The sequence below is a fragment of the Pan paniscus genome, chromosome 3, assembly GCF_029289425.2.
Source record: "Pan paniscus chromosome 3, NHGRI_mPanPan1-v2.0_pri, whole genome shotgun sequence".
In the NCBI taxonomy this organism is placed as follows: Eukaryota; Metazoa; Chordata; class Mammalia; order Primates; family Hominidae; genus Pan; species Pan paniscus.
The window spans coordinates 57,527,706-57,545,414 of record NC_073252.2 but is presented as its reverse complement, the minus strand read 5'-3'; the positions used below and the strand labels follow the sequence as shown (position 1 = coordinate 57,545,414).

The 17,709-nt window shown below is 37.0% G+C and overlaps 1 protein-coding gene across 1 annotated transcript in view; it reads right to left on the bottom strand.

Moving 5' to 3' along the window:
* The window catches only part of ADAMTS3 (ADAM metallopeptidase with thrombospondin type 1 motif 3), a 290,472-nt gene that overhangs the window by 256,295 nt on the left and 16,468 nt on the right, over nucleotides 1-17,709 (bottom strand). Inside the window, exon 3 of the mRNA XM_003818364.6 lies at nucleotides 13,669-14,075. Coding sequence (XP_003818412.1) covers nucleotides 13,669-14,075 — 407 coding nt within the window. The remainder of the gene's footprint in view (nucleotides 1-13,668; nucleotides 14,076-17,709) is intronic.

Below are 17,709 nucleotides of genomic sequence, written 5' to 3'. Positions count from 1 at the left end.
TTTTTTTTCCAAGCATGACATATAAAAAGAGATCCCTTTCTGAAAATTTTAGATCAATGGTTAGGGTCTAGGACCAATATGGCTCAAAGAGTCTAGAAAAATATGGCTCACAGTGAACCAATATGGCTCAATATTAGTGTCTAGAACCAATATGCCACAAAGTCTTCTCTCATTTTTATATGCTGAGTCTAGATGTGACACCACAATTGAAGCCAAGGCTGGAAGTGAGGTGCAGCTGACCAAATAGAGATCTCATGGTGACTTATTTTATCTGGACCCACATCACTATGCTTGGTCTGCTTTCTTGTCCAGGCAGCCAGTTAATACCATTCTCAGAGCCAGGTATGCAAAATAAAGGACTGTAAGAAGCCAGGAAGGAAAGTGTAAAATATTGGTACACCCTAAGCAAGGTCAAATACCCTGCAAGCCCAAAGGAAGTATTACCCCAAGAGTCCAATCACTATGTTAAAGGCATCCTGTTTCACTGATAATGCTAAATGAAATGTTTCCCATTGTGTTTGGGTTGCTAACATTTGTAAATTCTCTCATTAACTACTGTTCTTCATTTTCTCTCAGGCTTCATACGATCAGCTCAGAAGTTGACTTTAAGACTGGATCCCATTAGGTTAATGAGACACCCCAGCATCTAACAGTACAGTCCTCTCAATCTATAAATATCTTCTACTTTTAGAGACATCACCAGACAGAAGCAGACCTTCCAGAAGTCTCCTACATTTTAAATTGAGGTTGGAAAGTTTTATCAGCTAGTCAGAACCCCAAAGACCTACTTTGATAATGCTATTCAAGTCTAAAAACTACATTTTCTGGTAATTGGAGCTAGGCACCCCTATGCCACTTCTTTCTTCATTCCTTTCAATTGCCTCCACAGAGGGGCAGAAAACACCCACTCCTTGCTGGATGCTTGTTTTTATGAAAGACTCTAGACCAGAAACAACAAAAAAAGATATAAGGTAGCATATTAAACACCATCACTTAAAAAAAAAGACAGCAAAAGAATGAGGTTGGGAAGATTCTGAACAACAGTATAAACCATCTGATGCCATAAAACCCTTTACCTTCTATCCCAAATACATCTCATCCTGAGATTCCTAACTTAAAATATTTGACCAAAACAAAAAGCCTGAGACAAATGTTAAAATTGTGACTTACGCCAGGTTAATTCTATTCCAGCTAGGGTTTGAACTACATCACACCACTGAAGGAACTGTTTCCTACAGCAGAGGTCATTTTCTATATGGTTATTTGTGACATAGTGCACTACATGGTGGTCAATTGTGTAAAACCTCATTATCGTAATGACAACAGCAATAAGAAGTCTATCATGGTTATTATATTTTTGTCTCAACTCCGAAGATTCAAATAAGTGGAACAATAACTTTCTATATGGTAGAGTTATATATAAATAAGATGGAAAGTAATGGGTTTTTTATCTTTAGAACTCTTCAGGAGAGCAGAGATTAGAGTAACCCTCAGGGAAGATGATGTTAAAGGAGCCATACATGACGTAGAAAAGGTTATCTTAAAATTACAAGGATTTTCACCAAGGTTCTAATTTTGTGGAAGACTATATTTTCCACAAACTGGCTCACAGGCCGAATTGGGTTACTGCAGCGTATTTTATTTTGCAAACTTAATCATCATTATTATTAATCACAAAATGCTAAAACAAATCATTGTAAATGGAAAAAGAAGAGGATTTCAGTAACTAACGTTAATTTCCTAAGGGCCAGGCTGTGTGGAAGATGCATTAATGCTCTTGGTAATGCCCTAATCTGATAAGCATTACTTCCCCATTTTACTGAAGGAAAGAGACCTTAGCAAGGTTAAATAACTTGCTCAAGGTCATGAGGCTGGTAAGTGATAGAACTGGAACTAGAGTCCAAGTTTGTCTAATTCTAAAACAACACTGTGATCAATCCCAACATGAGTCCTTTCCTTTGACCATTTTACAAAAGGCTTGACTTCTGTCATCAACGGTACTTACTTTTTTAAAAAACTGAACTCTCCCAAAGTATCATAACTCAGAATAATTTGGCCACTATTCGTTTTCATTCATGCTTATTGATTATTCCCACTAAAAAACCCCAAATTTAATATATTCCAAACATTTTATAAAATTAAAATGTAACAGGTAAGATTCTAAAAAGGTGATAGAATAGGAAGCACCAAGAATTTCCCCACTAAGGCAACAATCATACTGGCAGAATCTGTCTGATGATAGGATTTTGGAACTCTGTAGTCTACTGAAGGCTTACCACTTCCAGGGGAAGACTCAAATAGTAAATTACAGTTAATTTTAGTCAACTTCAGCTCTTAGCACAGTAGCAGTTACCAGTACCCCAACCCTCAGCCCTGTGGCAGGCAGCTGTGCACATATTCCTAGAGCAGCTTGCATAAAACCTGCAGGAGCAAATGTGGGCAAAAAGGGCCTTGTTCTCCAAATATCTGGGATCCATGCCCTGATCACTGATGCTTCTGATCATGGAGATTTAGACAAAGAGTGATAGCCTTTTTTGTTACTCCCTCCATTGTTGCAAATCCCTCCTCATCTGACTGAAATGATTTTTAGGGAATTTAAAGAGATAGCTTTTTTTTTCATTTTTCTCTTTTTCTCCTTTTGTGAACCAGAGATTGAATACTAGGATAGTCAAAAGCAACTACATATACAAGAAAAATTTGAAAGTCATTGTGCATGCCCAGGGAAAGGCACAGGCTCAGAAAAGACCTGAGAAGACCTTAAGTTTACAGTTCAGCCTAATCTTCAGAAAAGAGGCAGCCTACAACAACTACAAACAAATAAACAACAACAACAACAAAGCAAACGGCAAGCCCTGAGGAATGGGAGGAAATCTGATTTCCAGAGATACAACACTATTAGGTTCAGAAGCTCAATTTAAAACCAAATATCACAAGGAGCACAAAGGAACAGAAAAGTATGGTCCATTCAAAGGAAAAGAAAAAAACAATAGATACGGTTCCTAAACAAGACCTAGTGGCAGTATTAGCAGATCTACTAGACAAATACTTTAAAACAAGTGTCTTAAAGATGTTTAAAGAATTAAGACACACATGGAGAAAGTCAAGAAAGAGATATATGTAAAGAAATGAAAATATCAAGAAAGACATAAATTCTAAAAAGAAACCAAAAAGAAAGTCTGGAGTTGAAAAGGAAACTAACTGTACTGGAAAATTCACTAGAGGAATTCAAAGGCAGATTTGAGCAGGCAGAAAAATTAGTAAACTTAAAGGGAGGACCACGGAAATACCAAGTCTGAGAAAGAAAAAAGATTGAAGAAAAGTGAACAGAGCCTAAAGGACCTGTGGAACACCATTAAGCAGACCAACATACATACTGTGGGAGATCCAGAAACAGCAGAGAAAAAGGAAGAAGCAGAGAAAACATCTAAAGAAATAATAGCTGGAAACTTGCCAAATTTGATGAAAGACATAAGTATAAACATCTAAGAAGCTCAATAAACTTCAAGTAGCATGAATTCAAAGAGACTCATACCAAAATACATTGTAATTAAATTGCTGAAAGACAAAGACAAAGAGAATTTTTAAAGAAGGAAGAGAGAAGTGATTCATCACATTACAAGGGATCCTCAAGACAATCAGCAGATTTCTCATCAGAAACTTTTAGATTCCAGAGGCAGTGGACTGATATATTCAGAATAACAAGAGAAAAAAAAAAAGGTACACCAAGGGATGGCAAAAAATCCCTTCAAAATTGAGGGAGAAGTTAAGACATTTCTAGATAAATACAGGCTGGAGGAGTTCATTACCACTACACCTTCTGCAATAAATGCCAAAGACTTTTTTTTGGCAGAAGTTGAAAAACCCATCTTAAATTCATATGGAATCTCAAGGGAACCCAAATCACCAAAACAAACCTGAAAAAAAAGACGCATAAAGCTGGAGGACTCACACTTCCTGATAACAAAACTTACTACAAAGCTACAGTAATCAAAATAAAGTTATATTAGCCTAAAGATAAACATATGCAGCAGTGGAATAGAATAGAAAGTCCAGAAATAAATTGTTGCATATATGGTCAAATGATTTCAGAAAGGGGTGCCAAGACCATTCAATTGAGAAAAGACAGTCTTTTCAACAAATGGAGCTTGGAAAACTTGATATCCACATGCCCAAAGCATAAAGCTGGATCCTTACCTAACGCCATACACAAAAATTAATACAAAATGGATCAAAGACCTAAATATAAGACATAAAACTAAAAACTCTTGTTAAAAAAATATATATAGGGCAAAAGCTTCACAACATTGAATTTTGCAATAGATTTCACATCAAAGGCACAGGAAACAAAAGAAAAAATAAATTGGACTTCATGAAAATAAAAAGATTTTTGTGTATCAAAAGACACTATTAACAGAGTAAAAAGGCAACACACAGAATGGAAGAGAACACTTGCAAACCATATATCTGATAAGAGATTAATATCCAGAATATATAAACTCCTAAACTCAACAAAAAACAACAACCAGATTCAAAAATGAGCAAATGACTTCAGTAGATATTTCTCCAAAGAAAATATACAAGTGGCCAACAGGCACACGAAGAGATGTTCAACTTCACTAACCATTAGGGAAATGCATCTCAAAACTATAATAAAACACCACCCACTTCCCAACCTTTAGGATGGCTACTATCAAAAAAAAAAAAAAAACAGAAAATAACAAGTGTTCACGAGAATGTGGAAAAAAATCAAACTCTGTGCACTGTTGATGGGAATGTAAAATGGTATAGCTACTTATATGGTTTGGCTGTGTCCCCACCAAAATCTCATCTTGAACTGTAATTCCTACAATTCCCATATGTCATGGGAGGAACCTGGTGGGAGGTGACTGAATTATGGGGGTGGGTCTTTCCTGTGCTGTTCTCCTGATAGTGAATTAGTCTCACAAGATCTGATGATTTTAAACAATGGGAGTTTGCCTGCATAAGCTCTCTCTTTGCTGCCATCCACTTAAGATGTGACTTGCTCCTCCTTGCCTTCCGCCATGATTGTGAGGCTTCCCCAGCCACATGGAACTGTGAGTCCAATTAAACCTCTTTCTTTTGTAAATTACCCAGTCTCAGATACATCTGTATCAGCAGCGTGAAAATGGACTAACACAGTAAATTGGTACCAGTAGAATGAGGTGCTGCTGAAAAGATACCCAAAAATGTGAAAGCAACTTTGGAACTGGGTAGCAGGCAGAGGGTGGGACAGTTTGAAGGGCTCAGAAGACAACAGGAAAATGTGAGAATGTTTGCAACTTCCTAGAGACTTGTTGAATGGTTTTGACCAAAATGCTGATAATGATATGGACAATGAAATCCAAGCTGAGGTGGTCTCAGATGGAGATGAGGAACTTGTTGGGAACTGGAGCAAAGGTGACTCTTGTTATGTTTCAGCAAAGAGACTGGCAGCATTTTGCCCCTGCCTTAGAGTTTTGTGGAACTTTGAACTTGAGAGAGATGATTTAGGGTATCTGCTAGAAGAAATTTCTAAGCAGCAAAGCATTCAAGAGGCGACTTGGATGTTGTTAATGGCATTCAGTTTTATAAGGTAAGCAGAGCATAGAAGTTTGGAAAATTTGCAGCCTGACAATGCAATAGGAAAGAAAATACCATTTTCTGAGAAGAAATTCAAGCTAGCTGCAGAAATTTGCATAAATAACAAGGAGCCAAATGTTAATCCCCAAGACTATGGGGAAAATGTCTCCAGGGCATGTCAGAGGTCTTCACAGCAGCCCCTACCATCACACACCCGGAGGTCTAGGAGGAAAACATGATTTCATGGGCCAGGCCCAGCATTGTCATGCTGTGTGCAGTCTAGAGACTCATGCCCTGCATCCCAGCTGCTCCAGCCATGACTAAAAGGGGCCAAGCACGGCCCATGACTTCAGAGGGTGCAAGTCCCAAGCCTTGGCAGATTCCACTTGGTGTTGAGACTGCAGGTGCGTAGAAGTCAAGTACTGACGTTTGAGAACCTCCAAATAGATTTCAGAGGATGTATGGAAATGCCTGGATGTCCAGGCAGAAGTTTGCTGCAGGAGCAGCACTCTCATGGAGAATCTCTGCTAGGGCAGTGCAGAAGGGAAATGTCAGGTGGGAGCCCCCACACAGAGTCCCTACTGGAGTACCACCTAGTGGAGCTGTGAGAAGAGGGCCACCATCCTCCAGACCCCAGAATGATATATCCACCAACAGCTTGCACCATATGCCTGGAAAAGCTGCAGACACTCAACATCAGCCCATGATAGCAGCTAGGAGGAAGGCTGTACCCTGCAGAGCCACAGGGGATGGAGCTGCCCAAGACCATGGGAACCCACCTCTTACATCAGCATGACCCAGATGTGAGACCTGGAGTCAAAGGAGATCATTTTGGAGCTTTAAAATTTGACTGCCCTGCTGGATTTTGAACTTGCATGGGCCCTGTAGCCCCTTTGTTTTGGCCAATTTCTCCCACTTGGAATGGGTGTATTTACCCAATGCCTGTACCCACATTGTATGTAGGAAGTAACTAACTTACTTTGATTTTACAGGCTCATAGGTGGAAGGGACTTGACTTGTCTCAGATGAGACTTTGGACCGCGGACTTTTGAGCTTATGCTGAAATAAGTTAAGACTTTGGGGAACTGTTGGGAAGGCATGATTGGTTTTGAAATGTGAGGACATGAGATTTGGCGGAGGCCAGGGTGGAATGATATGGTTTGGCTGTGTCCCCACCCAAATCTCATTTTGATTTGTAGCTCCCCTAATCCTCACATGTCATGGGAGGTACTCAGTGAGAGGTAATTGAATCATGGGGGTGCGTTTTTCCCATGCTGTTTTTGTGATAGTGAATATGTCTCATGAGATCTGATGGTTTTACAAAGTGCAGTTCCCCTGCACATGCTCTCTTGCCTGCCACTATGTAAGATGTGCCTTTGTTCCTCCTTTGCCTTCCACCACGATTGTGAGGCCTCCCTAGCCATGTGGAACTGTGAGTCCATTAGATTTTTCTTTATAAATTAACCCAGTTTTAGTTATTTCTTCATAGCAGCATTAAAATGGACTAATATACACCCTAAATGTTATTTACTCTGTGTATGTATTCATATTTAGAATAATGACTCAAATTTAATCATAGTTAAAATGATTAACTTTTAATTAGAAAGTATTCTAGTAAAATAGGTAAATTTTATGGTTAAACTTTCCTTAAACATGGATAATTATTGCACCTAATTTACTAGGTTGTTGTGGAAATGAACAAACTAATACATGTAAAATACATGTCTCATCCTAAGAAGTACTAAACAAATGTTAACTATTGTTATCATTATTTGTTTTGTTTTCTTTTGTTTTGAGACGGAGTCTTGCTCTGTCGCCTAGGCTGGAGAGCAGTGGTGCAATCTCAGCTCACTGCAAGCTCCATCTCCCAGGTTTATGCCATTCTCCTATCTCAGCCTCCCGAGTCGCTGGGACTACAGGCGCCCACCACCACGCCCGGCTAATTTTTTGTATTTATAGTAGAGATAGGGTTTCACCACATTAGCCAGGATGGTCTCGATCTCCTGACCTTGTGATCCGCCCGCCTCAGCCTCCCAAAGTGCTGGGATTACAGGCATGAGCCACTGCGCCCGGCCCCTGTTATCATTATTTTATTGTTATCGTTGTCAATCCATTATTAACAGAAACCCATAGTTTAACAATAAATTGTGTTCTGTTCTACCTGTATACCATTCTGGACCAGAATTTGAGATATTAGAAACTTCTTTTTATAGTTTTTCTGATTTTCCTAATGAATGTGACTACATGTATAAATAAAGGAGGAAAGAGACACTTCGGAGGCAAACTCCAAAGTATGACCCGTGACTTCCTTTTCTCATTTCTGTTCTACATAATAAAGTTCTGATTGGGATAGACAAAAAGTGCTTCAGACACTCCAAAATATCAGCTGGAGCTGAAGAGACCAGAATTAGAAACACAACATCCAGTAGAACCAAGGTCTCAACAGCCTTATTTCTAGTTTTTTATTTCACTTAAAAACTTTACTTGTTTGGAAACATACAGATTTTGTTGTTCTTTCTTTTCTTCTGCTGCTGCTGCTGGTAATGATATACACATTTGCTTTTTATGGTGTCTTTTTCTCTTGGAAAGATATATGTGTGAAAAAGCATATCATCATTAAAATACTTTCTCAATTTCGAAATAGGATTTGCAGTATAAATAAGCAAGTATTAAGAGGAAACTTCAAAATGTTCATGGAATATGTGTATTATAAAAAATATGGATAAATTTCTAAATTATTTTGCATCAAAATAAACTTGTACTAACTTATCACATGTCTGAACAGGTTCTAGTTTAAGGCACTAAGAGGAATAAGACATAAACCTCTCTCTTTTGTACATTACCCAGTCTCAGGTATATCTTTATCAGCAGTGTAAAGATGAACTAATACAGCTACCATGGGGAACAGTATGGCAATTTTTTTCCAAAAATTAAAAATAGAATGACCATATGATCCAGCAGTGTCACTTAAGGGGATAAATTCAAGTGAACTGAACACACAGTCTTGAAAAGATATGTGTACACTCATGTTAATGGCAGCATTATTCACAGTATCTAAAATGTGGAAGCAATCCAAGTGTCTAACAACAGATAAATGAATAAATAAAATGTGACACACACATACAATGGGATATTATACAGCCTTACAAAGTAAGGAAGTTCTGACATATGCTTCAAAATGGATGAAATTTAAGGACGTTATACTAAATGCAATAAACTAGTCCCAAAAATGAAAAATACTATATGATTCCACTTATATGAAGCATTTAGAGAAGTCGAAATTGTAGAGACAGTAGAATTGTGATTGTCAGAGGCTATAGGGCAGTAGAAATGGGAAGTAATTTTTTAATAGGTATAGCATTTCAGTTTTGCAAAATGAAAAGAATTCTGGAGATGGATGGTAGTGATGGTTGCACAACCATATGAATGTACTTAACACCACTGAACTGTATACTTAAAACATGATTAAGACAGTACATTTTATGTTATGTGTATTTTATCACAAAAAAATATTGGAAGAAAAAGTAGGCTATTACAATCTAGATAGTGCATCTCAAAACTTGTCAGGCTAATATATATATATGTCTTATTTTTCAGTATTACTAAATCTGGAGTTAGATCTCAGTTCAATTATATATTACTGTTTCTTCAATCAATACATGAGAATTTTCAGAAATTATGGAAGATCTGAATCTGTTTACTGACACCTATTTAGGATGACAAAGCACCATAAAACTAATAATAATCTCTTGATACATTTAGTAGTAGTCTAGTATTGCTCAAAAATTAATCAACTGTTTTGAAAACAAAGTGTTTAAAATGTCTAGTTTTAGAGGCAGAGAATTCAGCCTACCTTAATAAAAAGCCAAATTGATTTTTCAACCCCTTTTTTTCTTTGCAATTTTATTGTTATAGAGTGACAACAGTAAAGTCTCCCTTTTAAATTGTATTTCTGACCAATCTCTCTATATTTCTAATAGTGTTAAATCATACAACTTATTTATTTCCAGTACTCTTTGAAGACAAGAGTTACACTTGACCAATCTCAGTATTTACCACAGCAATCAGTGCAACAACTTAATACTAGTGCTTCAAAATGCTTTAACTTGCATCAGGATTCCTAGAATTGAAGATTATTAAGTCAAACCTTGAGGCTGAGTTTAGTTTTCAAGGAGGCTGTGACCTCAGGGCATGATTACTACAAAGGCATCATATCAATTCTGTGCTGTGCTTTTGTTCTTGTTTTAATTATAATTTAACCAGAAGAAAATATTTCAGATGTGCTCAAGCAATATTTTCACAGTTCTTAAAGCATTTCTTTATTATCTTCAAAAACTTACATTAGTTATAATGACATCATGGTTTTCATGGCATTAAAAAGAATAGAAAGCATTACTTTTCAGGCCAACAATAGAAAGAAAAAGTACTTCCCATGCCTCTATTATTTTCTGTTTGTCCAGGTCTATCCAAAAAGAAATGTGCAATTTTCCCTAATTTTTAACCATCTTTAAATTTAATTTTTAAAAATTATTATATCAAAGAAGAGATACTTGGGAAAAACTATAATCAAATTGATGTATATAAAAAAACAATCTGTGACCAGGTGGTACTTATAATAATAAATAAACATGAATAATTTAATTTAACTACAAATAACTATTATTAAAAATATTATTTAAATTTGAAAACTCTTTGTTTGTTTGTTTGTTTGTTTTCTACTTTATTCCAAGATCACATCCTTGGATATTCTTTGTATAAAATAATTAGTCACAAAAGAGAAATACAGATTTTTAAAAAATGAAAAAGGCTTGACATATGTATGATTCTAGCCATATGAAAATTAGACATGAGATGTGAAAATGATCAAGGACTATGCCAAATCTTCCCTCTTCATCCTAAATAAGCACAAACTGCCTGCCTATTTGAAGAAGGAGAAAAGGTGGATGATGTATCCAATAGCTCAGACCTGGCACAGGCAAGCACACAACACTAGGTACATTCTGTCAGCTCTCAAGGGGCCACTGCTTGACCAAACCTCAGGAAGGGGGCAATGAAGTCAACAGTGGTTCTTCCAGACTAATTAAACTGGAGGACTCTCATCATTCTTCATTCTGAAAGGGGCAAATGTCTGTTGCTTTGTTCCTACTCCCCGGAAATTAAAGGATATAGGAGTTTTAAGCGTCTTCCAGTCCTGGTGTAGCCTGGTGTAGGTACCTGGAGGTGAAACATTGCTTCGGTCCTTTATTCTTCAGACCTTCTAAAGTCTCAAATCAGCATGTAATCCATGAAGGCACAGATATCTCTTCTGTCTCATCAATAACACACACAACACCTTCTGTGGACATCTTCCACGGGAGGAAGAGGTGAAAGGCAACAGGTCTTCAGACATCGAGTTCTCTCATTACAGCAGATATGCAAATGTCAGCATATCGAAATCAGCCCTCAGAAACTTTCTTTTCTAAATCCACTGTAAATAGCTAAAAACTTATGCCTATTTTTAGTATCAAACATTTCATTTACCAGATTAAGCTGTATCACAGCTCATAATCACCAGTCAAATGTTCTCAATCATAGGCATATTGGCTCATATTTTTTAAATGGACTTTTTAAAAAGTGCCTCTGCAGCTAGACTTACTAAAATAGGCATGGCAAGAATATGTTTTTGAAGGGATCAAATCACAGAGCAAAAGTCTTAAGGCAGGTAACTAGGGCTGTTTTCATTGTAACTTTGCAGCTGCCCACAAAGACTTCATTTAGTCCTGCTCAAAATCTAACAAAGGTAAAATGTCTCTGATGTTAACCAGATGTGACTATCAGATATTTTAGAAGAGAGGCTCTCTTTATGGTTCCCAAATTGTTAACCTCAAGCTTCCAAGAACCCCTACCCTACCAGTAAAGATCTCTGTTAGATGCCTCAGGGAGCTCAATAGTGGTATGAACTGAGGACAAGGCAGGAGGGAGAGTGTTTTGACCAGACCTTTCCTGAGTTTATCCAATTTACACTCTATTTTATTAGATAACCTCTAGTGATTTCATCTGAACGAAGAATTACAAATGTTAAAAAAAAAAAAGTTGAAAACCTCTGTCCTAGATAAACCCCCTTGATCTTAAAATCAGCCCACAAGGAAATCACTGAGCTAGGTAACCCAGTAGAGCCATTAGCTAGTCAGTTCTTCCACTCACAACCAGTTCCCTCTGATGACAGTCCAGAGGAATTAGCAAGGAGATGCTGTTCTAGCAAGTTGAAAAAAATCCAATTTCTTTAGATTATGAAACACATCACATAAAGCCTACTAACCAAAAAAACCTTTATTTTGGCAAATTGTAGACCACAAAATATGGTTGTGAGCTGCCACTACTCACAGGGGAGATTTTATGGTATTAGAGAGTAAATGCCAGGACTCTGTGGGAGAAATCTATTTCATCTGGGATTCTCATCCAGAAGTGTCTTCCCAAGAAGTGTGTAAAATGCCTGCCATTGTCATGACTCCTGACCACCAGACTTTCATTTCAAAGGTGTAGAAGTAGAGAGGAAAAGCACATCAACACCCCCCTTGCCAAAGACCACCAGAAGCACGTCTTTAGTTAACAAGCTGGGTTTGTTACACGTTGCTGAGATGGAGAACGTACAGCAGAGGGAACCATGAGCATCTCAGTAACAGACTGTTGAAAAGAACCTATTATTAACAGCATTTGGGCTTTGGTTGGGTAATTTTGAGAAAAGTCTAAAGAAGTAGAGCATTTTTCTAGATTGGATGCTGTCAGAAAGTGGGGACGATTCTATGATTGAATATCTCAATAATTCTTACCTATAATTAGGGCAGACTAGAGCAAGGATAAAGCTGTAATTGGTAAAGGATTAACAGTCACTCATACATGATAATATTGACTGAGAACAGGAAAGGGTCAATGCTAGACAGAAAAAGACATTGTTCTTGATTGTTCACACTGGGTAGGAATCATTGTCAATTCCTTTGTACAGGAAACCCTGTTGATTTCAGAAACTCACTGAGTAATATCTATGTCTAGATCATATTCCAGGCCATAGCTCCATACGTCACTCAAGGCATTCTTCTGTCCTCTTTGATAAAGCCTATGTTAAATTGCCTTTCATGCGATCATCTCATACAGTTACCTGGATAGGTAATATGATGATTTCAGTCACATTTCTGATGTCCAGAATGGGCGAAATCAGCTAAGTGTCACTGCCTGTTTCTCAAACTATCTATGGTGAAGAGACAGTTTTTCTCCCCAGTCAGTACCAGACTAGTATTTTTGTACATATAAAATAAACACAATTTGATAAAATAAAAACTAATTACTAGAATAATAAAATGAAAAAAGACAGAAAACACCAACACATTTTTAAAACTGTTATTATTAGACCCAACAGACACATTAACTGTCAAAATTGCTATAAAAGTTCCTAAACACTTAGCCTGACTATTGGTATTTGTCTTGTCACAAACCTGAGTCTACGTAGCACACTTAACCCTCAACCACAAAACTGAAAAGCAACATATGGGTATTAAATTTGAAAATGAAGAATCGAAGCCACCACACAGAAAGTATTGCATCTTGCGTTCATAAAGTAATGTTATTTGGACAAATTCTGACAGAGAATCTGCTCATTTCCCACATTAGCATTCTGTGAGGAAGCTAAAGAACACTTTCAAAATACTTTCTTTATGAAGATATCCAAAGTTTCCACATAAGGAGTAAAATACGGTCATTTTGAAGGAATCTATGCTTCTTTGGAAAGTTTTCAGAATACTTTGAACAAAATAAGGAAATAAAATCTTCCAATGTAATACAAGGAAAAACATTAACAAAAAAAAATGCTAAAATATTTGACTTTTGTTTCTTGGAATAATGTCGTCTTCGCATTATTCCAAGAAACAAAATTGTCACAAATTAAGCCAAAATGCATATCTTTGACAGCAAAATGCTTTCTAGTGTCTTTTTCTGAACTTAAAATGTAACATAACAATGAAGCCTCCTTTCCACCTCCACCTTCCAAACTATGCAGAAGCCATGGCTGCACTCCCAGCACCTGCAAACATATGCACAAAACAGAAGGAGTCTTACCAGACCATCACAGTTGCTGATGGCAACAGAGGTTCCTGGAATGTCCACGATGTCACCAACATAAGCACAGTTAGTCTGCAAAGGCTCTGTTTTCCGGATTCTATACGTAGCACTTCCTGGTTGATGGTTGTTAATGGGATCGGTTATATTCCCAGGCACCAGAGATGTCTCATGCCACTCCACAACAGCCCCAGGAGCTACTAGTTGAGTGTTGGGCTTTAGTCGCAGATGAAAATCTTTTCCAAATGCCGTGATGTTAAAGAACAACTGCTCAGGGTTGGAAGACACGTCCCTCGTTGACCTCTTTTTGTGACTCGCAGAAAGAGTATGGGAGAGATAGCGTCCTTCTAGATTTGTGCTGACTGGAGTCACCAGCTCATACTCTCTATATCTCTTTATTGGTAAATCTGTGGGGTGAAAAACAGAACTGTCAAACCCTGTACAACAAGAGAACACAGGAGAACATAACACAGACAAAAGCTGCCCACCTCACAAGACCATACTTCAATGTGCATAATATAGACATTCCTGAATCAGCTCATAAATATTAAATTTTGAGAACAAAAATCATTTCTCAAATGCATTTAAGTAACCCTGTGTTCAATGAATCATTTTTTAATTAAAATAGTATTAAAATTACATTGTAAATATTTACATCTCATTAATACATTTGCAAACACGAATATAATGTGTCCATAAACTATAAATGGCTTGCTTAAAATCAAGGCATACCCTTAATTAATTTATTATTGGCATAACTGACATCTGCTAAAAACTTTCAACAAGGTTATTATGTATAAAAAAGAATTCTGATTGTTTTCATTTTTTCCCTGTAGAAATCCTGGAATTTAGACTAATTACAATAACTATATTACATGAGTCTGTAATGTATACACTGTAGCTTACAATGCTGTAATTTATACACATTTTTTCCACCATAACAACCTTAACAACCATACTTCACAGGTGAGAAAACTGAGATTCAGGGGTAGGAGGTCCTTTGTCCAAGGTCAAACAACTGCAAAGCCTGAATATAAATCCAAGTTGTACTCCTAAGCCCATACACTCATTCTATCCTACCATGCTTTCCTCCATAAACCTCCATTTTTAGAAAATTAGAAGAATGGGTAAAGAAGACATAATAATCTTTAAATCAAATATGCAGGTACTGGTTAGTCAAGAGGGAACAGCATTCTCATTTTGCACCTTATTCCTTAAGTGGGACAGATATCTATTAGAATATGAAAGAGTATTTGGGACCCACCTTACAATATGGGCAGACACTTACATGTTAAACTGAATTTCACAATTAGCACTTAAACCCCTGGCTTAGCCAAATATAAGTATTTTGTCTATCAAAATGCAAACACCCTTGGGAAATAGAACACTTTAAAGGAACTATTATAAGAATGATTTTAAGACCACAGGACAATGGATACTAGAGAAGGAAACAAGCAGCAGGGCAACAAGGGTTAAAAAAAAAAAAAGAAGAAGAAGGCATAGAAAGGGAAATCTAAAAACATGAACTAAAAAGCTTCCCACTTTCACAATTCTAGCCTTACGCTAATCCTATAGCGTGTTAAAGTGCCCAAAAAAATGGTATGATTCACAAAACTGCTCACCTATGGAAATCACGAGTTTTGTCATCCAATAATGTATTTAGAGCATGAGATCTGTAAATGAACCTACGTCTTATGCTCATAAAGTATCCTTGCAGAATCACTATTTTCATTATTTTCTTGCTTTTTAAAAACCTCAGGCAATAAGTGAAATGCCAGAAGACAAATAAAGGCATTTACTTGTGCAACACGTTAATTCTTTCTGTGCATGTTTGTTGTAATTATGCCTCTTAAAATTACCAATGTATTTAAATGAACTATCCCATTTTACTAAATGAATACAGCAAGCAACACTTGTAAATATTTACTAGGCAAAGAAGCAGTGAGGACTGTAGTATGAGTCAAGTGAAGCCTGATTCCAAAACTGGACAGACAGTGCAATCCCTGCTGAACTAGACTAGGCACCAGTATAAACACAGACTTGGTCTTCCAAGAAGGTTGTGAGGAAGATTTGGTCTTCCTCCATGGTGAATACTTTTATAAACTCTGGTTTAGAGAGAAAAAACAAACTCAAAATATAAGAGAATGAGCACAAGTGTCACGGGTGCAGAGTGACAGAGGGGAAAGTTTCCAAAGTAAGGAGATGAATCAAGCCCTTGTATGTGTACTGACAAAACATAGCCCAAATTAACTACAAATTCCTTAAAGACAAAGAACTCCCCATTCAACTTGGTACTCCCAATACCATCATACAAGATTTTGTATGTGTCAGGGTGTCTTGTCAGTTGAATTTGTTTGATGCTTATTAAGTTAGTAATACCGGTAACCAGAGAACACTCGCCTTGTCTAAGCTGCTACACACACTGACTTATAAGACACATGACCCAGGCCCATGAGTGTCTGGCTGTCCCAGTAATCTCAATTATAGCTTTTTCTCTAACCATCGGCTGACCATTTCAAGGGAAAGAGGAAGCAGTGCTTAATTTCAATGTATGGATTTCCCATCTCCACTGAAGGGAATTCACAAAACCAAAGTCTAAATCAGTATATTGTACTGATGCATGGATTAAGTGACTAGAGAACAAGAACATTTAGAAAAACGCAGGGAGCCTTCTCCATACCCAAGAGGATACTCACAGCCTCATACATACAGTAAGCCATACATCCTAGATGTATGTCCCATTTTTATACTGTCAGGTATTATGTTCTAAATTTTTATTCAAAATATGAATGGTATGTTTCTATAAAGCTTTATTTTCTCTAATGCTAAATAATAAATCATTCCTAAAAAGTATACATAATAAACATTTCTTAAATGTTTGAATGGGTCATTTTTCTGTTGGCAATTAAGGTAATGAGGAAAAAGATACGATTGGCAACCCTTTGGATTACCATCTCCTGGATGGTAGTTAATGGAACTACCCAGTCACCTGCCATTTATTAGCAGAAAAAGCTCCAAGCTCTATGATTTGTGTTTGAGAATATATCATCTCTAATACTCACAACAATCACAGTAGGTAAATCCTATTACCCCTATTCTATAAACGAGAAAGCAGACCTAGAAGGCTTGACACATATAAGCAAAGAGCCAAAGGAAAATTCCTGTTCTGATCATTTTGACTCTGAAGACCATGCTCCTATGCTCTCGTTCACTTCTGAATAGATGGAGCATCTTGCTGTCAAAGTCTAATTTAAGATCTGATTTATAAAAGAGAACTACCACAAGAATTACAATGTTCTACCTACCTGCAGCCAGTCAGCCAATTTTTCCTCTAGTGTAGCATCAGAAATTTCTGTAAAAGGCTCTTACATTCTAGGTTTTGGAGGGAGAAACTGGAAGGAGGGGCAGAAGCTCAAAGCAATCAAAAGAATTTTAATCTCAGATTACAATCACAGAAGTAAAACCAAATTATATCCAACGTTAATTTACTGCATTCATAATTTTCACATTTTACAGGCCCAACTACTTTCACAAAGCAGGAAAGCCTATGGTTATTGAATGAACTGCAAAGTCAGAAAGCACTAAGTTGAGTCCACTTGTGATCTTCAGCAAGTTCTTTATTTTCTCTTAGGCTCAGTTTCCTCAACTGTTAACTGGAGGTTAGTAATAGTTACAACTTCATAGGTTTGGTGAGAATTTTACATAAAATCATGTAGAAGATCCAATAAATATCAGCTATTACTAATTGAAGTGTAAGTTAGCCACTCATTAAAATAATGTTGTGGTTCAACTTTAAAGTTAGAAACTATAAAACTGTTAGCTGAGGTGGCTGAGGGGCCACAGTAATAGGTATGTGAAGGCTTTTGTGGGCCGTAAGTTCCACAGGCACAATTTCGAATGTGCTTCTTAACTGTTCTCCTTGCTTCTGCTCTTCCCCTTAATGGATTATCCTCAAAATAGAGCCAGAATAATTAAAGTGTCAAATCTTATCACTCTTCTCCTCAAACCCATCCCACTCAAAGTAAAATGGCTCATAAGGTC